Source organism: Pelophylax lessonae (genome assembly GCF_965119305.1).
Source record: "Pelophylax lessonae genome assembly, chromosome: 11".
NCBI classification, from domain to species: Eukaryota; Metazoa; Chordata; class Amphibia; order Anura; family Ranidae; genus Pelophylax; species Pelophylax lessonae.
The window spans coordinates 54,146,365-54,174,186 of NC_138778.1; the positions used below are offsets into that span (position 1 = coordinate 54,146,365).

The 27,822-nt window shown below is 44.0% G+C and overlaps 1 protein-coding gene across 1 annotated transcript in view; it reads left to right on the forward strand.

The window, feature by feature from the left end:
* LOC309567158 (protein-glutamine gamma-glutamyltransferase 6-like) overlaps window positions 1–27,822 on the forward strand; it is a 102,245-nt gene that overhangs the window by 17,591 nt on the left and 56,832 nt on the right. Inside the window, exon 4 of the mRNA XM_082272505.1 lies at window positions 21,954–22,064. Within this exon, the coding sequence (XP_082128631.1) occupies window positions 21,954–22,064 (111 nt within the window). The remainder of the gene's footprint in view (window positions 1–21,953; window positions 22,065–27,822) is intronic.

Below are 27,822 nucleotides of genomic sequence, written 5' to 3' on the forward strand. Positions count from 1 at the left end.
AAAAATTGGAAAGGTGTATCTCACACGTACCGATACTGACTATGCCGCAATTTAATTCTTTTTACCCCAAAGGGTGTAGATTGAATAGCGGAATAGAAAATATGATATAAAATTGGTGATTTTTCAATAGCACATGTGAACACAGCAGTGTCTTATGTCAGTCAGCTCTGCTGCAGGCTATGAAGGGAAAAAAAATAAAATTCCCCTTTAAGTTTGTAATTTTTAAATAGATTAGTACAGACTATGCCACAATTTAATTTTTTTTAACCCAAAAGGGTGTATATTGAATAGTGGAATAGAAAAAAGTGTATAAAATTGAAAATCACTCAATAGCACATGTGAACACAGCAGCGTCTTATGTCAGTCAGCTCTGCTGCAGGCTATGAAGAGAAAAAAAAAAAAAGAAAATTCCCCTTTAAGTTTGTAATTTTTAAATAGATTAGTACAGACTATGCCACAATTTAATTTTTTTTTTAACCCAAAAGGGTGTATATTGAATAGTGGAATAGAAAAAGTGTATAAAATTGAAAATCACTCAATAGCACATGTGAACACAGCAGTGTCTTATGTCAGTCAGCTCTGCTGCAGGCTATGAAGGGAAAAAAAAAAGAAAATTCCCCTTTAAGTTTGTAATTTTTAAATAGATTAGTACAGACTATGCCACAAGTTATTTATTTTTTTAACCCAAAAGGGTGTATATTGAATAGTGGAATAGAAAATATGATATAAAATTGGTGATTTTTCAATAGCACATGTGAACACAGCAGTGTCTTATGTCAGTCAGCTCTGCTGCAGGCTATGAAGGGAAAAAAAATAAAATTCCCCTTTAAGTTTGTAATTTTTAAATAGATTAGTACAGACTATGCCACAATTTAATTTTTTTAACCCAAAAGGGTGTATATTGAATAGTGGAATAGAAAAAAGTGTATAAAATTGAAAATCACTCAATAGCACATGTGAACACAGCAGCGTCTTATGTCAGTCAGCTCTGCTGCAGGCTATGAAGAGAAAAAAAAAAAAAGAAAATTCCCCTTTAAGTTTGTAATTTTTAAATAGATTAGTACAGACTATGCCACAGTTTAATTTTTTTTAACCCAAAAGGGTGTATATTGAATAGTGGAATAGAAAAAGTGTATAAAATTGAAAATCACTCAATAGCACATGTGAACACAGCAGTGTCTTATGTCAGTCAGCTCTGCTGCAGGCTATGAAGGGAAAAAAAAAAGAAAATTCCCCTTTAAGTTTGTAATTTTTAAATAGATTAGTACAGACTATGCCACAAGTTATTTATTTTTTTAACCCAAAAGGGTGTATATTGAATAGTGGAATAGAAAAAAAGTGTATAAAATTTAAAATCACTCAATAGCACATGTGAACACAGCAGTGTCTTATCACAGTCAGCACTGAAGCAAAAACGCTGCACACAACTGACTGATAAAAATATATTTTTTCTCCCTCCTCCTCCTCCTCCTCAGCGGGCTTAACTGAGGGCAAAACGATTGTGTTCACTGCACCAACCCCCACACAGCAAAATCAATGTAGAACACTGACCCTGCCTATTCTCCAGCCTCGCACTAATATTCTCGATAAGATCGTTCACTGGCACTGCACAACCAACCCCCCACACAGCAAAATCGATGTAGAACACTGACCCTGCCTATTCTCCAGCCTCGCCCTAAAATGCCCTAATAACTCGCCCTGCCTGCACTCCGACCTGTCCCTGCATTCTTTTCAGACACAATACAATTTTTCACTGTCTGTCCCTAATCAGCAGCCAGCACGTATGATGTGTGCTCTCTCCCTAATACTACAGCAGAATGACGCAGCGCGCTGGGTCTCGAACTTATAAAGACATGGTCACATGCTTCAGATGGCCAATCACAGCTACTAATACATTAGTAGGCATGGCTGGGATGGCTTAAGGAACACCAGTTAAACGCTTGTTGATTGACTGTTGAAAGCCCGCCATTAAAAGCGCGCCATTACATACAAAACAGGAAGTAAAATGACCGAACACGTATTTTAAACCCGAACATACAGTAAAGTTTTCGGGTCCGTGTTCGGGTAACAAAAATCCAATTATTCGGTACGAACACGAATAATACAGTCCGTGTTCGCTCAACACTAATAATAATATAAAATTATATAGAATAAAATATTTACAAAAATGTGAGCGGTGTACTCACTTTTGTGAGATACTGTATATTGAGTCGTAGCAAAATACAGTGAATAAAAAATATTGCCTGTTGATAACACATGGTACATGTACGGAGTGTATGGAGGTGGGTAGTATGTGCAGGAGAGGAGTACGGAGTGTATGGAGTTGGGTAATATGTGCAGGCGAGGAGTGCGGAATGTATGGAGGTGGGTAGTATGTGCAGGAGAGGAGTGCAGGGTGTATGAAGGTAGGTAGTATGTGCAGGAGAGGGGTATGGAGTGTACAGTGGTGGGTAGTATGTACAGGAGAGGAGTACGGAGTGTATGAAGGTAGGTAGTGTGTGCAGGAGAGGAGAATGGAGTGTACGGCGGTGGGTAGTATGTACAGGAGAGGAGTACGGAGTATATGAAGGTAGGTAGTATACGCAGGAGAGGGGTGTGGAGTGTGTGGAGGTGAGAACTAAACAATGGGCCCTCTAAGACATAAACCTCAGAAAGAAAAAATCATTAATCAAAAATATGTAGAAACAGTAATAAAGCAACTTTATCACCAAAAACAAGGGGGGGGGGGGAGTATACCAGTAAATTGGTACAGGAAGAAAAACGGAATAAAATAAACTGGTTTAATTACTCCAGACCACCCAATCCGTACTAAATGGATAATCAAAGACTCACTGGAATAGAAAAATTACATTTTATTGGAAAAATCTAAAATTCTAATTGTATACAAAATACCAGAGCAACCCAAAAAGGGTTCTGGCATTATGTTGAAACATACAAGGTACCAAAAAATAACACAACTAACAAGACACACATGAATCAATTAAAAACAAAATACACCACCTCCCCCTCTTCTCCACCATGGACCAAAAAGGCTCAAATATAAAAATTCAGCAGAGATTATATCAATATAAATATATAGCCATTGAAGTCATGTAATTGATCAAAACACTGGCAAGAGAATGGTTGATGAGGCGGTTAGTCCTTAGATTTTATAAAGGACCCTTGTATGAATACTCTGAAAGGGATTCAGTTCACATGGCTTATAAAAGAAACATTTTGAAGTAGGCTTGGACAAAGCAAGTTTGAAATCAGTTGTATCCACAGGTGTTAAGGATAAGGGGCACATCTGTGCGTGCTCTAGAGGAGGCTTTGGAAAGGCACTTAAATAAAGTACATCGTCATGAAAGTGTCAGTAAACTGCGTGCAGTGTGCACATATACCTCCCTGGCACAGCACAGGCAAAATATAGCACAAACATGAAAGTCTTCATATATCCAAAACATGCATTGTGGAAACAATTGAAGATATACTCATCCATGAACGTATCCAAGGATTTGTCCCAAAAGGACCATTAGAGGGAAGCCAAGTTAGGAGTAATGAAATCCAAAATGATCCATACAATCAATCAGCATCATCCAGCTAGAAGAAGCATGACAGTCCAGAATATCAGTTTTTCACCAAGCCATGGAGAGGTCCGGGGGGGGTTTTGTTGGAGCAAACGTGCCAGTGCCTGACCGATTTCACCGGACAAGCTGGCTGCTCCAGGGAGGAGTACAGAGTGTACGGCGGTGGGTATTACAGTATGTGCAGGATGGTGTCAGTAGGGCAGTGGACAGTGTCAGTAGTTTTTTATTTTTTATAATTAAAAAAAAATATTTTGTAATTTTTTATTTTATTTAAAATGCTTTTTTGGGGCCAGTGGATGGTGTCATTAGGGCATTGGACGAATGTAAGTAGAGCAATGTATCATGTCAGAATTTTTTTTTAATGTATCTATGTATTTAGTTTTTTACAATTGAATTTGTTTTTTATTTTTTTTCCACAATGCTTTTTGGGGGGTTGGGGCAGTGGGCAATGTCGGCAGGGCAGGGGGTGGTGTCAGTATTTTTTTTTTTTTTTTACAATTTTCTATCATTCTTTTACAATGTGATTTTTTAATGCTTATTGATTTTTTTTTTTTTTTTTTTTTTAGCCCTGTTAGTGGGCTTTGGTGATATATCAGAGGGTCTAAAAAGACCCCTGACATCTCCACTTTGAGACAGAGAAATGGAATAAGAACAGAGATTCCCAGTCCTTTTCTCAGCAGCCTCAGCATTGAAAATGAATGAACAGGAGACAGAGGTTCCTGTTCATTCAGAAACTGAAGCAGAGTAAGCTCAGTTATCAAAGGACACAGAAGCGATCGGTAGCGATCGATCACTGTGTCCAATTCAGAAAAGGAAGGGGCCGGTAAATTACATATTTACCGGCCCCTTCCTCCACTCTTCACCATGAGAGATCCCCCACAGTAGCCAGTGGGAGAGGAGGGAAGCCAGCTGTGGGGGGTGGAGGAGAAGCACACAGGGGGCAGGAGGAGGAGGAGCACTAGGGGGGGAGGGGGAGGAGGTGGAGAACACAGGGGGCCGAAGGAGGAGGAGGAGCTGACAGCCGCAGGAGGGAGAGGAGGAGAAGCCAATGCTTCACTTAAAAACTATACAGGGAGATTAGTGCTTGCAACTGCCCCGCCCCCCGGCGGCACTGATCAACCAGAGGATCATCCATGGATGCAGTGTGGGTCACAGTACAACCCCTCAATGCTCATGTGCAGTGGACACCTGCATATACAGATGATACGCCACTGAGGAGAAGGAACTAAAAGGTTTGCCTGAAAATTGTCTCGTATGTCAACATACCGGTACTAAGCAGAGTAGTCATCAATTACAAAGAAATCTGCCCTAGGAAATGACAGATTAAATCTAACAAATTTGATTTATGGTAGTAAGGCAAAAAAAAAACATTAGTATTCACATGTTGTTTCATGCAACTAGGTAAAGCTTCTATATTTCTATTTGTGGAGTGAAACTGGAACAGTTTCAATGTGAAGCTCAAGAAATGTCTAAGCATAAACCAGGTATAAAGGGGTGATTTTTATAAGGTATAAGAATGAAGGTGTTTGAACTATTATTGTGTTTATTGTTTGCTTATTAATATTGTCATTGATTTTTTTTTTTTGCATTACCTTTAGTTTGGTATAACTTGCCACAAATATAGCAGAATGTATCGCAGCTGTTATGACTAGGGTTGAGCGGACACCTAGATGTCCGTGTTCGACGGGTTCGGCCGAACTTTAAAAAAAAGTCCGGGGTCCGTATCCCGGACTTTTACCGAACTTTTCCCGGACACCGAACCCCATTGAAGTCAATGGGGACCCGAACTTTAAGGCACTAAAATGGCTCTAAAACACCAAAGGAAAGGGCTAGAGTGCTGCAAATGGCAGCAAAACGTAATTAAGAGCATGGCGAGTGCTCTGCAAACAAATGTGGATAGGGAAATAACTTAAAACAACAAAAAAAAACAGAAAAATAAAACAATGTTCTTCTTCATCTCTGAAGGACGAGGCCCATATGGAGTAGGAGGGAGGTTGAGGTGGTGGTGGATGTGGCGGTGACATAGGCATGCGCACAGGGTGTGCTGGGTGTGCCTGGGCACACCCTAATCACCTAGGGCACATAGCATTGCCAGTGAGGAGATGGGAAAGATCTCCCTCGGACCTGCTCTGCTCTATTTCTCTTTGCCTACAGGTACATGGCCCCGATACATTACTCTCCCTGCTGGCAAACACATGCATGTGTATTTCAACTTTGGGGTGCACACCTTAATGCAATAGGCTGCGCACACCTATGGGTGGTGTAGGTGGAAGCGGCGGTGGAGGAGGACCAGGGCCGGATTAAGAGCATCATGGGCTTGGTGCTGAGGATTTTGAAGGGCCTTAAGGGCCGTGCCTTGCCATGCACCCAGAGGAGGAAGGGTGCAGCCATGCATGCCTAATTCAACATGGGATGCTGTCTCTGAAGCCCATAAACACATCCATGCATCGGCAACTGTCCCTCCTTGTCCGGCCTTCGCGCTGTGTGGGGAGGTTCTGAGGGTGCTGCCTGGGGAAGCGAGCATAGAAGCCAGACTTCTGTGTTTACAAGTGACAGAAGAGTGGTAACAGTGAATATGGCCAACCCGGGGCCTATATAAAAGGTAGGGGCCTGGAGCTGCAGCTCCAATAGCCCCTACGTTAATCTGGCCCTGAGGAGGAGGACGAGGTAGCCAACACTGCTTCTTTTCACAAATTTTAAATGAGGGTACACCCCAAAAGAGTGAGAAAGAGCAAAAATGGAACAATGGGTGGGTAAGGTCGGTATCCATTGCTATTCTGCACAAGGTACGGAAAAGTCCCGTGGGATCCATGCCTGGTTCATTTTAATGAACGTGAGCTTGTCCACATTGTCTCTGGACAGGCGGCTGCGCTTGTCTGTTATAACGCCCCCAGCCGTGCTAAATACCCGTTCAGATAATACACTGGCTGCAGGGCACGCCAGCACCTCCAAGGCGTAAAGGGCAAGCTCAGGCCATGTGCCCAATTTGGAGACCCAGAAGTTGAAGGGGGCAGACCCCTCATTCACTACATGTAGGCGTGTGCACACATACTGCTCCACCATGTTGGTAAAATGCTGCCTCCTGCTAAGACGTTCCATCTGAGCTGCTGGTGCTGCTGTTTGTTGTGGCGTGCTGACAAAGCTTTTCCACATTTCGGCCATGCTAACCCTGCCTTCTGAGGTGCTGGCGGTGCCCTGGTTGCGTTGGCGACCTCCTCCTCCTCCTCCTCTGCCTTGTGCTTCCACTGCGGCCCCGCTGTCAGATGGGAATGCCAGCAGCATGGCGTCTACCAGCGTGCGCTTGTACTCGCGCATCTTGCGATCGCGTTCCAGTGAGTGAATTAAGGACGGTACGTTGTCCTTGTAACGGGGATCCAGCAGCGTGGCCACCCAGTAATCAGCACAAGTTAGAATGTGGGCAACTCGGCGGTCGTTGTGGAGACACTGCAGCATGTAATCGCTCATGTGTGCCAGGCTGCCCAGAGGCAACGAAAGGCTGTCCTCTGTGGGAGGTGTATCGTCCGTGTCCTCTGTATCCCCCCAGCCATGCACCAGTGATGGCCATGAGCTGGCCTGGGTGCCACCCTGCTGTGAACATGGTTCCATCTCCTCCTCCAGCTCCTCCTCCTCCTCATCCTCCTCATCCTCCAGAACTGTGCCCCTGCTGGACAATTGTGTCCCTGGCGTTTGTGTGTGCAGGAACCCACCCTCGGAGCCCCTTGCGAATGACTGCCCTGAAAGCCTTGGAAATGTTACCTCTTCATCCTCCTCCTCCTCCTCATCCTGTGCCACATCCTCTTCCATCATCGCCCGAATTGTTTTTTCAAGGAGGCATAGAAGTGGGATAGTTAAGCTGAGAACGGCGTCATTGCCACTGGCCATGTTGGTGGAGTACTCAAAACAGCGCAACAAGGCACACAGGTCTCGCATGGAGGCCCAGTTATTGGTGGTGAAGTGGTGCTGTTCCGCAGAGCGACTCACGCGTGCGTGCTGCAGCTGAAACTCCACTATGGCCTGCTGCTGCTCGCACAGTCTTTCCAGCATGTGCAAGGTGGAGTTCCACCTTGTGGGCACGTCACATATGAGGCGGTGAGCGGGAAGGCCGAAGTTACGCTGCAGCGCTGCCAGGCGAGCAGCAGCAGGGTGAGAACGCCGAAAGTGCGCACAAACGGCCCGCACTTTCTGCAGCAGCTCTGACATATCGGGGTAGTTTTTAAGGAACCTCTGCACCACCAAATTCAGCACATGCGCCAGGCAAGGGATGTGCGTCAAACCGGCTAGGCCCAGAGCTGCTATGAGATTTCTCCCGTTATCGCACACCACCAGGCGGGGCTTGAGGCTCGCTGGCAGCAACCACTCATTTTTCTGCTGTTCCATGCTCCTCCACAACTCCTGCGCGGTGTGTGGTTTGTCCCCCAAACAGGCAAGTTGTAAAACTGCCTGCTGTCGTTTACCCCTGGCCGTGCTGAAGTTGGTGGTGAAGGTGTTACGCTGTCCAGATGAGGAGGCGGTAGAGGATGAGGAAGCGGAGTAGGAGGAGTTAGGAACAGGAGGCAAACTGAAGCGCCCTGCAATCCTCGGTGGTGGAAGGACATGCGCCAAATTGCTATCCGCCTCAGGCCCATCCGCCACTGCATTTACCCAGTGTGCCGCATAACGCCCCTGACCGTGCTTACTGGTCCACGTATCGGTAGTTAGGTGGACCTTGGCACAGATGGCGTTGCGCAGTGCACACCTGATTTTTTCCCCCACTTGGTTGTGCAGGTAAGGGATGGCTTGCCTGGAAAAGTAGTGGTGGCTGGGCACGACGTACTGTGGGACAGCCACCGACATAAGGTTTTTAAAACTGTGCGTCTCCACCAGACGGAATGACAGCATTTCAAAGGCCAATAATTTTGAAATGCTGGCATTCAGGGCCAGGGATCGCGGGTGGGTAGGGGGGTACTTCCTCTTCCTCTCAAGTGTTTGGGAGATGGAAAGCTGAACGCTTCCACGGGACATTGTGGAGATGGTTGTTGGTGACCCAGGTGGTGGTGTTGCTGACAGATCGTCTGTTTGCGGGGTGGCAGGTGCCGGTATCACTACAGATGTGGCTGGAGCGGCCGAGACTGCAGCAGAAGAGGAAGCAGGATGAGCCAGAGACGTTTCTTGGTTTTGAAGGTGTGTACTCCACTGCAGCTCGTGCTTTGCACTTAGATGCCTGATCATGCAGGTTGTGCTCAGGTTGAGAAGGTTTATGCCTCGCTTCAAGCTCTGATTGCACAGGGTGCAAACCACTCGTGTCCTGTCATCAGCACATTTTCTAAAGAACTTCCACGCTAGAGAACTCCTTTGAGCTGACTTTGGTGCGCTCGTTCCCTTGCTGCGTTGGGCAGTAGCGGGCGTAGTGTCTAGGGCACGGCCGCTCCGCTTCTGCACCCTGCTCCCTCTTCTGCTGTGCTGGTGGCTCTGTGCGACCACCGCCTCTTCCTCCAAACTACTCAGGTCACCTGCATGACGTTCATTCCATGTGGGGTCGAGGACCTCATCGTCCTCCACATCTTCTTCCACCCAGTCTTCACCCCTGCCCTCCTTGTCGGTCTCCACAATGCTGAACGCCGCAGCAGTTGGCACCTGCGTTTCGTCATCATCGGAGACGTGCTGCGATGATCCTTGCATGTACTCATCTTGAGAAATAAGTGGTTGGGCATCGCTGCACTCAATCTCTTCCACTTCTGGGGCAGGGCTAGGTGGATGGCCCTGGGAAACCCTGCTGACAGAGTCATCAAAAAGAAGAAGAGACTGCTGTATGGCTTGGGGCTCAGACTGCTTGCCTGATTTGCAAGGGGGTGAGGTGAAAGACGGTTGGACATCGGCTGCAGGTGCCAACTGTGACCTTTCTGCAGTAGACTGGGTGGGAGACAATGTGAAGGAACTGGAGGCACTGTCAGCAGCAAACCAATCTACTATCGCCTCCACTTGTTCTGGCCTCATCACTTCTAGGGGCGTATGATGCCCTACCAAATACTGATGCAGGTTCTGTCGCCTACTCACACTTGAGGAAGGTGTTTCACTTGTGCGTGTAGCTGGCACAGATCGACCACGTCCTCTCCTTGCAACAGGAGCTCTACCAGCAGCACCACGACCCAGGCCACGGCCCTTATTTGACGGTCTCCTCATATTTCTGTAATTTAAGATCTTGCCCTAGAAAGGTTTTTATTGAATAGCGGAATAGGAAATATGATCCAAAAAAGAGTATGTATCTCGCACGTACAAAACCACACTAGGCCCCAATTACTATTGTTTCTACCCCTAAAAGGATGGATGAGGAGTAGGAGGAGTATGGAACAGACAGCACCCTCAAATCTTCAGAAGTATGAGATGAACCTCAAAAACTTGGAAAGGTGGATCTCACACGTACCGACACAGACTATCATGCAATTTAATTGATCCCCAAAGGTTTTAATTGAATAGCGGAATAGAAGATATGATCAAAAAGAAAGTGTATGTATCTCACACGTACACCACCACACTAGGCCCCAATTACTATTGTTTGTACCCCTAAAAGGATGGTTGAGCAGTAGGAGGAGGAGTATGGAACAGGCAGCACCCTCAAATCTTCAGAAGTATGAGATGAACCCCAAAAACTTGGAAAGGTGGATCTCACACGTACCGACACAGACTATCACGCAATTTAATTGATCCCCAAAGGTTTTAATTGAATAGCGGAATAGAAAATATGATCAAAAAGAAAGTGTATGTATCTCACACGTACACCACCACACTAGGCCCCAATTACTATTGTTTGTACCCCTAAAAGGATGGTTGAGGAGTAGGAGGAGGAGTATGGAACAGGCAGCACCCTCAAATCTTCAGAAGTATGAGATGAACCCCAAAAACTTGGAAAGGTGGATCTCACACGTACCGACACAGACTATCACGCAATTTAATTGATCCCCAAAAGTTTTAATTGAATAGCGGAATAGAAAATATGATCAAAAAGAAAGTGTATGTATCTCACACGTACACCACCACACTAGGCCCCAATTACTATTGTTTGTACCCCTAAAAGGATGGTTGAGGAGTAGGAGGAGGAGTATGGAACAGGCAGCACCCTCAAATCTTCAGAAGTATGAGATGAACCCCAAAAACTTGGAAAGGTGGATCTCACACGTACCGACACAGACTATCACGCAATTTAATTGATCCCCAAAGGTTTTAATTGAATAGCGGAATAGAAAATATGATCAAAAAGAAAGTGTATGTATCTCACACGTACACCACCACACTAGGCCCCAATTACTATTGTTTGTACCCCTAAAAGGATGGTTGAGGAGTAGGAGGAGGAGTATGGAACAGGCAGCACCCTCAAATCTTCAGAAGTATGAGATGAACCCCAAAAACTTGGAAAGGTGGATCTCACACGTACCGACACAGACTATCACGCAATTTAATTGATCCCCAAAGGTTTTAATTGAATAGCGGAATAGAAAATATGATCAAAAAGAAAGTGTATGTATCTCACACGTACACCACCACACTAGGCCCCAATTACTATTGTTTGTACCCCTAAAAGGATGGTTGAGGAGTAGGAGGAGGAGTATGGAACAGGCAGCACCCTCAAATCTTCAGGAGTATGAGATGAACCCCAAAAACTTGGAAAGGTGGATCTCACACGTACCGACACAGACTATCACGCAATTTAATTGATCCCCAAAGGTTTTAATTGAATAGCGGAATAGAAAATATGATCAAAAAGAAAGTGTATGTATCTCACACGTACACCACCACACTAGGCCCCAATTACTATTGTTTGTACCCCTAAAAGGATGGTTGAGGAGTAGGAGGAGGAGTATGGAACAGGCAGCACCCTCAAATCTTCAGAAGTATGAGATGAACCCCAAAAACTTGGAAAGGTGGATCTCACACGTACCGACACAGACTATCACGCAATTTAATTGATCCCCAAAAGTTTTAATTGAATAGCGGAATAGAAAATATGATCAAAAAGAAAGTGTATGTATCTCACACGTACACCACCACACTAGGCCCCAATTACTATTGTTTGTACCCCTAAAAGGATGGTTGAGGAGTAGGAGGAGGAGTATGGAACAGGCAGCACCCTCAAATCTTCAGAAGTATGAGATGAACCCCAAAAACTTGGAAAGGTGGATCTCACACGTACCGACACAGACTATCACGCAATTTAATTGATCCCCAAAGGTTTTAATTGAATAGCGGAATAGAAAATATGATCAAAAAGAAAGTGTATGTATCTCACACGTACACCACCACACTAGGCCCCAATTACTATTGTTTGTACCCCTAAAAGGATGGTTGAGGAGTAGGAGGAGGAGTATGGAACAGGCAGCACCCTCAAATCTTCAGAAGTATGAGATGAACCCCAAAAACTTGGAAAGGTGGATCTCACACGTACCGACACAGACTATCACGCAATTTAATTGATCCCCAAAGGTTTTAATTGAATAGCGGAATAGAAAATATGATCAAAAAGAAAGTGTATGTATCTCACACGTACACCACCACACTAGGCCCCAATTACTATTGTTTGTACCCCTAAAAGGATGGTTGAGGAGTAGGAGGAGGAGTATGGAACAGGCAGCACCCTCAAATCTTCAGAAGTATGAGATGAACCCCAAAAACTTGGAAAGGTGGATCTCACACGTACCGACACAGACTATCACGCAATTTAATTGATCCCCAAAGGTTTTAATTGAATAGCGGAATAGAAAATATGATCAAAAAGAAAGTGTATGTATCTCACACGTACACCACCACACTAGGCCCCAATTACTATTGTTTGTACCCCTAAAAGGATGGTTGAGGAGTAGGAGGAGGAGTATGGAACAGGCAGCACCCTCAAATCTTCAGAAGTATGAGATGAACCCCAAAAACTTGGAAAGGTGGATCTCACACGTACCGACACAGACTATCACGCAATTTAATTGATCCCCAAAGGTTTTAATTGAATAGCGGAATAGAAAATATGATCAAAAAGAAAGTGTATGTATCTCACACGTACACCACCACACTAGGCCCCAATTACTATTGTTTGTACCCCTAAAAGGATGGTTGAGCAGTAGGAGGAGGAGTATGGAACAGGCAGCACCCTCAAATCTTCAGAAGTATGAGATGAACCCCAAAAACTTGGAAAGGTGGATCTCACACGTACCAACACAGACTATCACGCAATTTAATTGATCCCCAAAGGTTTTAATTGAATAGCGGAATAGAAAATATGATCAAAAAGAAAGTGTATGTATCTCACACGTACACCACCACACTAGGTCCCAATTACTATTGTTTGTACCCCTAAAAGGATGGTTGAGCAGTAGGAGGAGGAGTATGGAACAGGCAGCACCCTCAAATCTTCAGAAGTATGAGATTGTGTTCACTGTACCCCACAAAGATTGTGTTCACTGCACCCCACAAAGATTGTGTTCACTGCACCTCAAAAAGGATTTTGTTCACTGCACCCCACAAAGATTGTGTTCACTGCACCCTAAAAGGATTTTGTTCACTGCACCCCAAAAAGATTGTGTTCACTGTACCCCCCAAAGATTGTGTTCACTGCACCCCACAAAGATTCTGTTCCCTGTACCCCACAAAGATTGTGTTCACTGCACCCCACAAAGGATTTTGTTCACTGCACCCCAAAAAGATTGTGTTCACTGCACTCCAAAAAGGATGTTGTTCACTGCACCCCAAAAAGGATTTTGTTCACTGCACCCCAAAAAGATTGTGTTCACTGCACCCCACAAAGATTCTGTTCACTGCACCCCACAAAGGATTTTGTTCACTGCACCCCAAAAAGATTGTGTTCACTGTACCCCCCAAAGATTGTGTTCACTGCACCCCACAAAGGATTTTGTTCACTGCACCCCAAAAAGATTGTGTTCACTGTACCCCCCAAAGATTGTGTTCACTGCACCCCACAAAGATTCTGTTCACTGTACCCCACAAAGATTGTGTTCACTGCACCCCACAAAGGATTTTGTTCACTGCACCCCAAAAAGATTGTGTTCACTGCACCCCAAAAAGGATGTTGTTCACTGCACCCCAAAAAGGATTTTGTTCACTGCACCCCAAAAAGATTGTGTTCACTGCACCCCACAAAGATTGTGTTCACTGCACCCCACAAAGGATTTTGTTCACTGCACCCCAAAAAGATTGTGTTCACTGTACCCCCCAAAGATTGTGTTCACTGCACCCCACAAAGGATTTTGTTCACTGCACCCCAAAAAGATTGTGTTCACTGTACCCCCCAAAGATTGTGTTCAATGCACCCCACAAAGATTCTGTTCACTGTACCCCACAAAGATTGTGTTCACTGCACCCCACAAACGATTTTGTTCACTGCACCCCAAAAAGATTGTGTTCACTGCACCCCAAAAAGGATTTTGTTCACTGCACCCCAAAAAGATTGTGTTCACTGCACCCCACAAAGATTGTGTTCACTGCACCCCACAAAGGATTTTGTTCACTGCACCCCAAAAAGATTGTGTTCACTGCACCCCAAAAAGGATTTTGTTCACTGCACCCCAAAAAGGATGTTGTTCACTGCACCCCAAAAAGGATTTTGTTCACTCCACCCCAAAAAGATTGTGTTCACTGCACCCCACAAAGATTGTGTTCACTGCACCCCAAAAAGGATTTTGTTCACTGCACCCCAAAAAGATTGTGTTCACTGTACCCCCCAAAGATTGTGTTCACTGCACCCCACAAAGATTCTGTTCACTGTACCCCACAAAGATTGTGTTCACTGCACCCCACAAAGGATTTTGTTCACTGCACCCCAAAAAGATTGTGTTCACTGCACCCCACAAAGATTGTGTTCACTGCACCCCAAAAAGATTGTGTTCACTGCACCCCACAAAGGATTTTGTTCACTGCACCCCAAAAAGATTGTGTTCACTGCACCCCAAAAAGGATGTTGTTCACTGCACCCCAAAAAGGATTTTGTTCACTGCACCCCAAAAAGATTTTGTTCACTGCACCCCAAAAAGGACATTGTTCACTGCACCCCAAAAAGATTGTGTTCACTGCAGCCCAAAAAGATTGTGTTCACTGCAGCTCACACACAGAAAAATGGATGTGGATCACTGACACCTGCCTATCTCCTATCCCACACCACACAGCAATATCGATTGTAGTTTGTAGAACACAGTTTCCCTAAAATTCAGCAGCAGCCTCTCCCTAACAGGATTGAGAAGAGATCGTAGATCGGGACTAAGTGCAGACCCCACACAGCAATATCGATTGTAGTTTGTAGAACACTCTGACCCTAAAATTCAGCAGCAGCCTCTCCCTAACAGGATTGAGAAGAGATCGTAGATCAGGATTGAGTGCAGACCCCACCCCCCACACAGCAATATCGATTGTAGTTTGTAGAAGACACTGACCCTATAATTCAGCAGACTCTATCCCTAAAATGCCTACAACTCGCCCTGCCTAAACACTCCGACCTGTCCCTCAATTCTATCCGGACACAAATGGTTTTTTCCTGCCTGTCTTTCCCTAATCAGCAGCCAGCACGTTGATGTGTGCTCTGTCCCTGATCTAAGCAGCAGAATGAAGACGCTGCGGCTGCCTGGAACTTATAAAGACTTGGTCACATGCTTCAGACGGCCAATCACAGCTACTGAGACATTTGCAGGCATGGCTGGGATGGCTTAAGGCACACCAGTTAAACGATTGTTGATTGGCTGTTGAAAGCCCGCCATGAAAAGAGCGCCAAAGCATGCAAAACCCGGAAATAAAACGACCGAACACGGATTTTTACCAGAACATACAGTAAAGTGTCCGTGTCCGTGTTCGGGTACAAAAAATCCAATTATTCGGTACGAACACGAATAATACAGTCCGTGTTCGCTCAACACTAGTTATGACATTGACTAGACATATGGACCGACACCAGTCGTCCTGTAAAACATCTATACCGTCTAACTTACTTGTTACAGTGCTACTGAGGCAATACTATATTCCTAACCAGTTGCCGACCATCTGCCGCAGTTTTTACTGCGGCAAGGTGTTTCGGCTGCATGAACCGACATAAATGTACGTCAATCGCGTGCGGGGTTAGGGGCAATGCACGCGCCTGCCATCCCCACAATGTTCTGATTCAGTTCAGAACTGATCAGGTCCAGGCCAATATATTTTTGGCCTGGACCTAGTGATCGTTTCTGACCAATTGCAGAATGTCCCGTGCCTGTGTATTGTAAACACAGGCACAGGAAATAATGCAATCTTCTCTCCTGGAGCCCTTTTCGGTTCCAGTGTGAGAAGAGAGCATCAACTGTGAGTACACAAGCACTACACTGACACCAGTACACATAGGCACACATTTAAACCCCTAATCAACCCCCAGTTAACCCTTTCACTCCATGTCACAGTGTACACTATATACAATATACAATACACAGACAATTTACTGATCACTGTATTAGTGTCACTTGTGACTTCAGTTAGTGTGAGAGACAGTTAGTGGTAGTTAGAGGCAATCCCAGATAGGTTTAGAGTACCCACCATACATCCCCTAATAAAGATTTAACCCCCTGATTAGTGATGGGCCTAACACCCCCCTGTTCAGTTCGCAACAGAACATCTCGAACAGGGAAAAAGTTCTAGCGAACATGCAAACTCTAATAAAGTCTATGGGACACGAACATGAAAAATTAACAGTCCTCATTTTAAAGGCTTATATGCAAGTTTATGCCATAAAAAGTGTATGGGGACCTGGGTACTTCCCTGGGGGACATGTATCAATGCAAAAAAAGTTTTTCAAAATGATCATTTTTACAGAAGCAGTGATTTTAACAGTGGCGGCCGGTGTGTTGGGGGAGCAGGGGCGCCGCCCCCCCCCCCTATCCACATGCGGGGCGCCAGACGCATGGAGTTCAATGGGTTTTTTTTTCTGAGTCACCTGATTAGAGCCAGAGGCTCTAATAGGCTTCAGAAAAGGGAGGGCCTGGGGCGCAGAACAGTGTGCCCCGAGCCCACCCATTGTGTGACAATAGCGAATGAAAATTCGCTATTGTCACTCGGATCCTCCTCCTGGCCAATCAGGAAGCGGGTCCGAGACTCGCTTCCTAAATGGCCGAAAAGGTAAAAACCATGCCATTGGCCAAGGAGGAGGCGGGAGGACTCGAGGAGACACCGGGGGACTGACGATAAGCCGCCGCTGCATCAGGTATCCCCAAAGGGCCTGGTATAGATTTGGGGGGGGGGGGCCATGCCATTTTTTTTTATTCTGTCATAGGGTTCTCCTTAACTACTTAAATATGGGGCACATTCACCCTCTTCCTGCCTAGACCAGTTTTCAGCTTTCAGCACTTATTGGCATCTATGGGAAGTATTGGTCAGCTTGGCATGGCACTGCTCCCAGTCTTTAACCACTTCACGGCCACCTACCGCAGATTTACTGCAGCAGGCAGCCGCTCCTGGCCAAAGCAACGTAGAGCTATGTCACTTGCTCACAGGAGGCTAGGGGGCTCGTCAGCGGGGAAGCCGATGCATGGGTCAGGCGGTTCCGATTGCCACCTGACACCCGTGATCATTCCACGCTGAGAGAGAAGGACGGTCAGCTGTTGTAAACACAGCCGACCATCCTTCTCCCTGAAATAATCACAGAGTTCATGTGATCCTACTATAGAGGATCACATGTCTCTATGGTCATCTCAGAAGCCACGCCTCCCCACAGTTAGAATCACTCCCCTAGGCTCCCATTTAACCCCTTGATCACCTATGCTGTTAACCCCTTTCTTGCCAGTGTCATTATTACAGTAACAGTGCATATTTTTAGCACTAGTTACTGTAGTAATGTCACATGTACCCCCAAAAGTGTCAAAAATGTCAGTTAGGGGTCCGATCCGCAATGTTGCAGTCCCGCAAAAAATCGCAGATTTCCGCCATTACCCGCAATCTCCCGCTGGAGAGGGAGAAAGGCAGACGGCTGATGTAAACACAGCCGTCTGTCATTCTCCCTGGTGTAACTGCAGAGACTATACGATCCTGCTATGTAGGATTGTATGTCTCTGTGGTTACATCCAAGCCACGCCCCCCACAGTTAGAATCATGCCCCTAGGGATACATTTAACCCACTGATCACCAATAAAGTTAACCCCTTCCCTGCCAGTGTCATTTTTACAGTAACAGTATATATGTATAGCACTGATTACTGTAGTAATGTCACTGGTACCCCCAAAAGTGTCAAAAATGTCAGTCAAGGGTCTGATCTGTCTGCCGCAATGTTGCAGTCCCGCAAAAAAAAAAAATCGCAGATCGCCGCCATTACTAGTTAAAAAAAAAAACAATAAAAATGACATAAATCTTTCCCATAGTTAGTAAACGCAATAACTTTTGCGCAAACCAATCAAAATACGCTTTCTGCGTTTTTTTTTTAACCAAAAATATGTACAAATTTTTGATCTATCCTAAATTGTCACCGATTTCACATATGTCACGCAACTTTCTAACTATGGACACCTCTTCACTTGGGTCTATAACCCAACACTAATAACCATGTACTCACGTGTACCATATCTAATATAAGACATTAAATATCTGTCTTTTTTTATATAATTGATTTTTCTGCACAATTATTACTTACCTTAAAAGTCCCATCTAACTTGGCCTGAGGTACCAACCCCCATACACTTACCAAAAATATGTAGCAGAAAACAAATTGGCCTAAAATGTTAAAAAAATTTGATTTTTACATTTTTTTAGGGGGGAAATTCATATAAAAAATGTGAAAGTCACGCAGTGCCGAATCGCAAAATATGCCCTGGTCTTTGAGCAGCCAAATCCTTTGGGGCTTAAGTGGTTAAGGGGACAAATCCTTCCGGTCTTAGAGTGATTAACATTGGCGTCTATATGAAATCTTGGTCAGCTTGGCATGGCACTGCTCTCTGTCTTTAACATTGGCGTCTATGGGAAATCTTGGTCCGCTTGGCATGGCACTGCTCACGAGCTATAAGTGCCAGGGACACAAAACTTGGGGGGCAATGAGAGGGGACCCAGGACTACAACATTTTTAAAACATTAACATTAATTTTAACATTTTAAAAGTGGGGTATATCCTGAACCCTACACTGACTGCACTAAACTAACTCAACACACTATCCACTAACTACCTGCCTAACCTCTATTATAACACACTATACACGGCTGCCGTGTCAGCAGCAGCCTTATATAGTGTGGGGCGTGGACTTAGGCCAATCGTGGCTCTGACAGGACATTGTGCTATGATTGGCCAAAGCATACAGGTCAGGTGCATGCTTTGGCCAATCACAAGCACTTAATGTACCGCAATAGTGCAGTGCATTATGGAGCGCTCATCAGCGGGTGAACTTGCCGCTGAGCGCCCTGGGTGTTTGAGTGTTCGGAGAACACATAAACACCCATTGTTCAAGTCCAACTTACGATTGACTCGAACATCCAGCCCATCCCTACCCCTGATCACCCCTAGTTAACCCCTTCATTGCCCTGTCATAGTGTTACTATTATAGTGTTCAGATCTTTTTTTCTGATCATTGTATTAGTGTCACAGGTGACATCAGTTAGCGGTAACGTTAGTAAGCGTCAATACAGGATAGCGTCAGATTGCCCGCCGCATATTTAGTAATACATTTTAACCCCTTGATTGCCAGTGACACACACACACACACACACTAAACACCTCCATTACTAGTATAGTGTTTGAATGGATCAATATCTTTCATCTGATCAGAACTATACTAGCGTCCCTAATAGTTTAATATAGTGTTTCCAAAACGCAACGCAGGATCCGCCCCGACACCTGCCAGCACCTGTGTATAGCCCCTCCGCTCATCCCCCAAGAAGTGCAGTATCAGCAGATTACTGTCGCTTCTGATACACAGCACACTATACCGCAGTGTTAGCAGAGTCAGGCCTGATCTCTGCTAGCACTAGAAGTTACATTTTTTGGTAGCAGTTCAAAAAGTCCTTGACAACCAGGTGCTTTTTTACCTGTGAGTCACACTAGGTACCTATAAATTTATTGGCCAAAATGTCCAAACAGAGGTACACTAGTGAAGAGGCCCACACAGGCTCCATATTTAAACCTGTAGACAGCAGTGGCCCCCTGACAGATAGCTCTGATGACGGAGTAGTGGTCCCTGCTTAGATCAGGCATACCCGACCCCGTTCTTCTGTTGCTGAGGTGCAACAATCGCAGGGTTCTCGTATGCAGCAGACTGTCGGTACTAGTGCCTCTCAACCTTCTGTGGAACTGGCAAGCACCAACAGCCTGGTACATATGGTCATTGTAAAACCAGCACTGCAGTAACACTTGATGACGTGTCGAGTCCCATAAATGCAGTTCAAACTGGTGTGGTGGCTAGCACAAGTAGTGTCCTGCAGCCACCAATAATTTGAAGAAAGGCCCGCAGAGCCCATAGTGTCCTTTCTGATGTGCTTGCAAATCCTGATTGGGAGCCCACCACTTCTGCAGCGTCTGTAGTTCCCCTATTCACATGCTAACCCGAAATTCAGGTGGAAACAGCCGATTTTACTCTCCTTGGTTTTTATGAGCTGTGTTTTCACAGAAGATCTGTACAGATCTATTGTGGACCAAAGCAATTTATATGCCGATCAATTCATCACCGCAAATCCAAATTTTACCCTTGCCAGAGAATTTGCATGGAAATGTATCACTGAATTTAAAACCTTTCTGGGCCTATTCCTCCTCATCGGCATTACTAAAAAGAGCGAGTTGCGGTCATATTGGTCCACTGACCCAATTCTTCACATGCCTGTGTTATCTGCTGCCATGGCCAGGACTAGATACAAGTAAATCTTTAGTTTAATGCACTTCAGTGACAATGAACTCTGTCGTCCTCGGGGTGACCCTGGAAATGACCGGCTCCACTAAATTCTGCCCCTCGTTAATCACTTCAACCAAAAGTTTGCAGACTTGTATACGCCCCAACAAGCTGTCTGCATTGATGAGTCCCTGATTAAATTTTCTGATTGCCTTGCTTTTGAACAGTTTCTCCCCAGCAAGCATGCCGGGTATGGGGTCAAGATGTATAAGCTCTGTGACAGGGAAACAGGCTATACATGTAGTTTCCTGGATTTACAAGGGAAAATATAGCAATGCGGAGCACCCAAACTGCCCAGACTACATAGGGGGCAGCGGCAAGAATGTTTGGGACTTGGTGTCACCCTCATTCGACAAGGGGTACCATTTATACGTGGACAATTATTACACAAGCGTGCCGCTTTTTAGTCACCTTTTTGATTTTGGAATTGGCGCATGTGGCACCGTGCAACCTAACCGCCGGGGCTTCCCCCAACGGCTTGTAGATTCCTGACTTAGACGGGGGGAGAGAGCCTGCCCGAAGTGTAATAAATTGCTTGCAGTGAAGTGGAGGGACACACAGAATGTTTTTTTTCTGTCCTCCATTCACGCAGATATGACAGTCCAAATTGCAATGACGACTGGTGTTGTTGAGAAGCCCCTCTGTGTTCACGAATACAAATATGGGAGGGGTGGACATCAACGAACAGATGATGGTGCCATACCTAATTGCCCAAAAGGCCAGACACTGGTACAAAAAAGTGCCTGTATACTTATTCTGATTGGCTCTGCTGAAAACTTATGTGCTATAAAAAGCGTCAGGAAGTAGTGAACCCTTCCTAAAATTCCAGGAAGAGATCATCACAGCCCTTCCTGTATTCAGGGCTAATCCTGGTCTATGCTTTATATAAAGTCCCAAACTACCCCCCCCCCCCCCCAGAAGGTGCTGTGGCCCAAATTCACAGTCCAGATGCAGTGAGCCGGTTGCATGAGAGGCATTTTCCAGATCTACTCCCTGGTACCCCTACCCAAAGAGCACCCCAAAGAAGATTTTGTGTCTGTAGAAAAACGCAGATATTTTTTGTCCCTCCTGTCTGGCCAACCTGGTCTCTGCATCGGGAACTGTTTCCGTCGCTACCACACACTAGTAGAGTATTAGTATAGGGTACGGCACGGCACAGTCTAGGGCACACTTTCACACAGGGTCTCGAAAGATGTTAGATGGATATTGCATTTTGAGAGACCCTAGCTGGGAACGTTTAACGTTTTTTTACAGTTACAAAAAAAGTGTAAAAAAAAGTAAAAAAAAAATTAAAAAAATAAAAAAAGTAAAAAAATGTAAAAAGCCAAAAATAGTTGTCGTTTTATTGAGTTCATTTTCTGTTCTTACTCTAATTTTCTACTTTTACTGTACTTTATAATAAAAAAAATATATATAAATACGTGTGTGTGTGTTGAGTAAGCAATGTACATATATCAAAAATTTAATATGTTCATTAAAAGCTGAATATAAGCTGAATAAAAGTATCTGTGTCACTATAAATTATATACTGTCTCGCATTTAGTTTGAGGAAGAAATTTTGACAATCTGTTTGCTCATTCTGGAAAAACAAAAGATGGTGGATGTATCCCTTTTGCATGATCCAAAGGAAGTCTCAAGAGTGTGCAGTGCAATGGTAAGTCAACATGTATTTGATTAAGCAAACTTTTCTGGCCAAAATAAGCTATTTACTATAAAGCCAAACACTTGGACACCTGACCATTTTATTTATATGGGCTTTTTGACATCCCATTCCAAAACTGTGGGAATTGATAAGAAGTTGTAAGCATTGTAAGCATTTCTTCAAGATTTTGGTGTGGGTCTGTGGGCATTTGTACCCATTTAGCTATTTGTGTATTTGTGAGGTCAGGTACTCATGTTGGATGAGAAGCCTTATTTGCAATTGCCATTCTAGTTCATTTCAAAGATACTGTATATTCTGTAGAGTTAAGGTTAGGGCTCTAAGCAGACCACTTCACACCAAACTCATCTTAGTATGTCTTTATGAATCTGGCTAGTGGTACAGTCATACTAAAACATAAAATCTTATTTTCTTTTTTTTTTTTTTTTTTCTCAATAAAAGCTTTATTGAATCGCAATAATAAACATGTACAGTATTAACAATGGCAGTATGACATATAGGTATAACTGTACAACATGTACATAAGTTACAACATCATGTAATGTAGAATCAAAAGTTAGTGCAACAACATAGAACATGTAAGTCAGCTCCTGAGGTATAATGGGGGTATCTAAACTGGATACCCTCTCTTAGATGAGACAGGACCAAAGACATATGCCTGTCTCAAAGAAGGCCACTAGAGGGCGGGGAAGGAAGCGAAGATAGGAATTAAAGAAGACGAGTAAAAGGAAAGAGAAGGAGAAGGAAAAGAAAAGGGAAGGGAGTGGGAGGTAATGAAGTACTATTGATAAGTGGTACTTGATCAAGTAGCTCATTGTAGAAGCGTATACTAAAGGTCCAAGTGGAATGTGAGGGTTGATTGTGAGATTGCTAATCTTCAGTCATTTTTTTAAAATCCGAAGAAAGAGTAAATATCAACCATGGTCTCCACATGTCATGGAAGGGTCCGCTATTTTCTTTTTTGATGGCTAGAGTTTCCTCCATTTCATATGTGGAAGTAACCTTGTCTACCCAATTCTTAGTCGAGGGGACGGATTTGGAATTCCAGTGTAAAGGTATAAGAGATTTGGCCGCATTGAGTAGATGTCTCGTTAGAGACTTTTTATATGACCTATATGAGAGTTTATTGATGTGTAATAAACAGCTTGCCGCATTAAATTCTAAGGTAGAACCGGTGATATGTTTGATCAGGAGCACAACTTTGTTCCAAAAGGTTTTGATCATGTCACAGTTCCACCAAATATGTAGAAATGTGCCTGTGTGAGCTAGACATCTCCAACACCTTCCGGAGTACTGTGGGGACCACGACTTCATTTTCGCTGGTGTTATGTACCATTGCGTGCGGATTTTAAATGACGTTTCTTGAGTTTTTGTGCTCAGGGAGCATTTGTGAGTAAATACACAGGCCTTCTCCCATTCCCTCTCAGAAATTTTGCGTGATAACTCAAGTTCCCATAATTTCCTATATTTGTCGTCAAAATTCGGCGATGGGGCTATGAGCCACTGATAGGTCATCGATGTCGTTTTCGATATTGGGGACTGTCTCTCACATATCCTCTCAAAAGCAGTTAGTTGTCCAGCCCACAAAGTTTTCTTTTTGTTATTTTGAACAAAGCTGTGCAGCTGGATATAATTCCACTGGTTCAATGAAATGTTTTGGGGTTTTAGGTTGTTTAGTTCGTGAAGAGATAGAATTTTTCGATCATGAATGCAATGTTTAATGAGCAAAGGATGGTCAGCTGAGCACTTTATATTAAGACCCGGAACAAAGTCTGGGTTGTGGGAAACCGGAGTCAGAGGGCTCGGGTTGGTGGATAAGTTATATGATTTCGCTAGCTTGTGATAGATGGTAAGGGTGGTGTTGATTAAGGGGTGGTGTTTAACTTCAGAAGGGAAGTTGTGAGGGTCTGTCCAAAGCAGGAACTGGGTCAGATACCGGGAGCAGTGCCTCTCCATGGCCACCCAGTCCTTTTGAGTTGAATGGCAGTGCCAGTCGATCGCTCTGGTGAGGTGGGTGGCTTGGTAATATTTATAATAATCCGGGACCCCTATGCCTCCATTGATCTTGGGCAATTGCATATATTTTAGTTGTATCCTGGGTCTTTTGTTAGCCCATATGAATTTCCTTTGAATAGTCGTTAGTTTCCTGAAAAAGGAGGGAGGTATTGTGATGGGTAAAGCGTGAAATAAATAAAGTAGTCTAGGTAAGATGACCATCTTTAAGATGGCTGCTCTGCCGAACCACGAGAAATGTTTAACATCCCATTTACTCAAGTCATTAGTGATGTTTTTCAGGATTGGGATAAAATTGGCCTCATAGAGGGCATCTAGAGTTGGGGTAAGTTTGATTCCTAAATATTTAAGTGAGGTTGAATCCCATTTGTAGGGGCAATTAGATTTAGTTAATTGTTTTACTTTATCGGGGAGTGAGATGTCCATGGCCTCCGATTTGGAATGGTTGATTTTAAAGTTTGATATGTATCTGAAGGTGCGGAAGTGTAAGTTCAGTTTTGGAATGGAGATATGTGGTTGTGATATATAGAAGAGGAGATCGTCCGCATAAGCAGAAACTTTGAATTCTCTTTCTTTAATACCGAAGCCACGCACATCTGTGTCCCCGTTAATATGTCTAATTAATGGTTCCAACGCCAATATAAAGAGGATGGGTGACAAAGGACAGCCTTGTCTAGTTCCATTCTTTAGATGGATAGGGGCAGAAAGGATGTTGTTCACCTTAACTTTGGCTGTGGGATTAGAGTAGAGGGATCTTATCCAAGATATCATACTACTTTTCAGTCCTATATGTTCACAAATCATCAACATGTAGTCCCAGGCCACTCTATCGAAAGCCTTTTCGGCGTCGGTTGAGATTAACAGACCTTCAATCCCTAATTTGTGGGCTCCGTGTATTAAGTTCAGGGATCTGATAGTATTATCCCTAGCCTCACGGCCTGGCATGAAGCCTACTTGTTCAGGGCCTATAACTTGTTGCAATAGCGGTCTTAACCTATTTGCTAAGATTTTTGCTAACAGCTTCACATCTAGATTAAGTAGGGAAATCGGTCTATAGCTGGCGCAGGTAGTCGGATCTTTATCTGCTTTCGGAATCACTGTGATGTGAGCAGTGAGAAAATCTTGAGATGGTTTATGCTGTTTGGTTAGTATGTTTAGTGCGTTTGTTAGGGGGTCTGTTAAAGAGGTTTCAAACATCTTGTAATATTGGGACGTTAGTCCATCTGGACCAGGACTCTTCCCATTTTTAAGATCTAGAATTGCCAATTTGGTTTCTTCTGGGGAAATTTCCTTTTCTAATGCCTCCACATCTCCATCTGAAATCTGAGGAAGGCCACTATCAATGATGTATTGTTTCATAATTGAATGTCTGGAGCCTATGAGGTCGCTGGGTCTATTCTGAGGGGGCATGTTGTAAAGCTTCTCATAGAAAGATCGAAAGGATTCCGCTATCTTTCTCGGGTCATGTGTTAGTTTATTAGATTTGTCTTTTAATGACATAATGTGTGAAGAGGCTTGCGCGTCCTTTAACGCCCTTGCTAGGTACTTGCTTCCCTTATCCCCAAATTCGTAGTATATAGCCTTTTTTAAAAAAAGTGATCTTTTTATTTTGTTGTTTAGGATTTCGGACAAGGATTTCCTAAGAGATAATAGTTCTTGGTGGTGATCTTTGGTTAATGACATTTTATGTTGAGCCTCAAGAGTCGAAATTTTTGTGATCAAATCTTGGACTTGTTGCTCCTTCTCTCTCTTTCTCCTGGCCCCGTATTTAATGAATTCACCTCTCACCACACATTTGTGAGCCTCCCACAGGGTCATGGGGGAGATATCAGAGGATTTGTTTTCATTGAAATAATTTGTGATTGTAGTTTGAATTTCACTTTGTATTTTAGCGTCTATTAAGAGAGAGGGGTTTAGCCTCCAATTAAATACTGGTTTGCAATGCGTGGTTGAGGAGAGAGAGAGTGATATCGGAGCGTGGTCAGATGAAGAGATGATCCCGATGTTAGCGTCCGTAAGGTTGGGAAGGTCCCTCTGAGTAATGAACAGATGGTCTATTCTCGTGTATCTATTGTGCGGTGCCGAGTAAAAAGTGAAATCCCTGTCGACCGGGTGTAACGATCTCCAGGTATCCACCAGGTTCAATGATCTTAGTGCATGTTTGATTTTTTTCAGTGATTGGTATTTAATACACGAATGACCTGAAGATGTGTCCTGAAGGGGATTTAGGGGGACATTGAAGTCTCCCCCTAAAATAATACATCCCCTGGCAAAGCTTTTTAATTCATCAATAATTCTTGAGCAAAAGGACACATGTGCCTTATTTGGGAAATATACATTTGCTAGCGTGGTTGGACGTCCGAATAATGTACCAGAGAGGAACAGAAACCTGCCTTCTGGGTCTGAGTGTTGATTTTCAACTACAAAGGGTGCAGATTTGTGTAATAAAATAGCGACTCCTTTAGTCTTAGTGATGGTACTAGAAGCCTCATATATTTTAGTGTAGTTTTTGTCAGTCAGGGTAGGGATCTTGGGTCCCTTGAAATGTGTCTCTTGTAAAAACACAATTTGAGCTTTTGATTTTTGTATTTCATATAGCAATTTCCTCCGCTTTTCTGGGATATTAAGGCCATTCACATTATGGGAAATTATCAGGGGGTTCTTTCCCAGCTGTGAATAAGCCATGGTTAGTCAGGGCACAAAGTGGTATTGGACACGGATAATGAGGGGAGGGGGAAAAGGGTGGTAGAGAAAAGGCAAAGAGAAGAAAGAAGAGAAGGAGGAAGGAAGAATAGACAAGTAAGTAGTATCACCGACACAAGGATCAGCAGACCGTGAAGGTGAGAATCAGGATTAGGTACAAATCAAAGAATTATTTAAACTTTGAATGAATTATGAACAATATTCCCTACTGGGGGGTGAGTGGAAGGAGTACAGTCCGGTCTGTCCGGTGAGAAGCCGTAAAAATTGAACAAATTACGAACATCACGCCGGTCTGAAGCCGGACAACTCCCCATCCATTATTAAACAAACAAGAAAAAAAAGAAAAGACTTAACGTAAGCCTAAATTCAATATATAACAATAGGCAATGAATAAAAGGACTGCAAGATATGATATATTTGGTGAATAACCAATGTATCCCTGGGTTCGGCAGTAGCGCCCAGAGACACACAAAAAAAAAAAAAAAAAAAAAAATTCTCCCTCAAAGGTTGAAGAAAATTAAAAAGGTACTGTCAAGTAGAATATGACTCCTTGAACTGTTGGCATGTTTATCATGTAACAATTGCTGTGATATGGGTCTAAGAACTTTTCAACATTTTTGGAGAAAGTGGAGGCAAACGTCACCCCGGAAATTAGGGGACCCCCGCCTCCACATCCCCAAGAGCAGGATAATATTAACTACTAAGTCACATAAACCACTACATTGGATGAATCAGACCTTTCCAGCCTTGAGAAAGAGGGAGAAAGGACGGATAGAGTTTTTGATCTCCATTGTTCCGCGTGGATGCTATAAGAAGTTAGTTACAGTACCTTGGAGTAGACCCAGGGATACAACCCGGTAGGTATTTCAATAACGGTCCTCAGTGGAAGTCCCAGTGTAGTTGTCTCTGTTTGCTGCGACCCAAACTATCTCGGAGGTAGGGAGATAGAAAGGCAAAAAAAGAAAGGGAAAACAAACCCGTTATGGGGCGAGGTTAATTAAATCAAGTATCGACAACATGAGATCTGACATTGTGA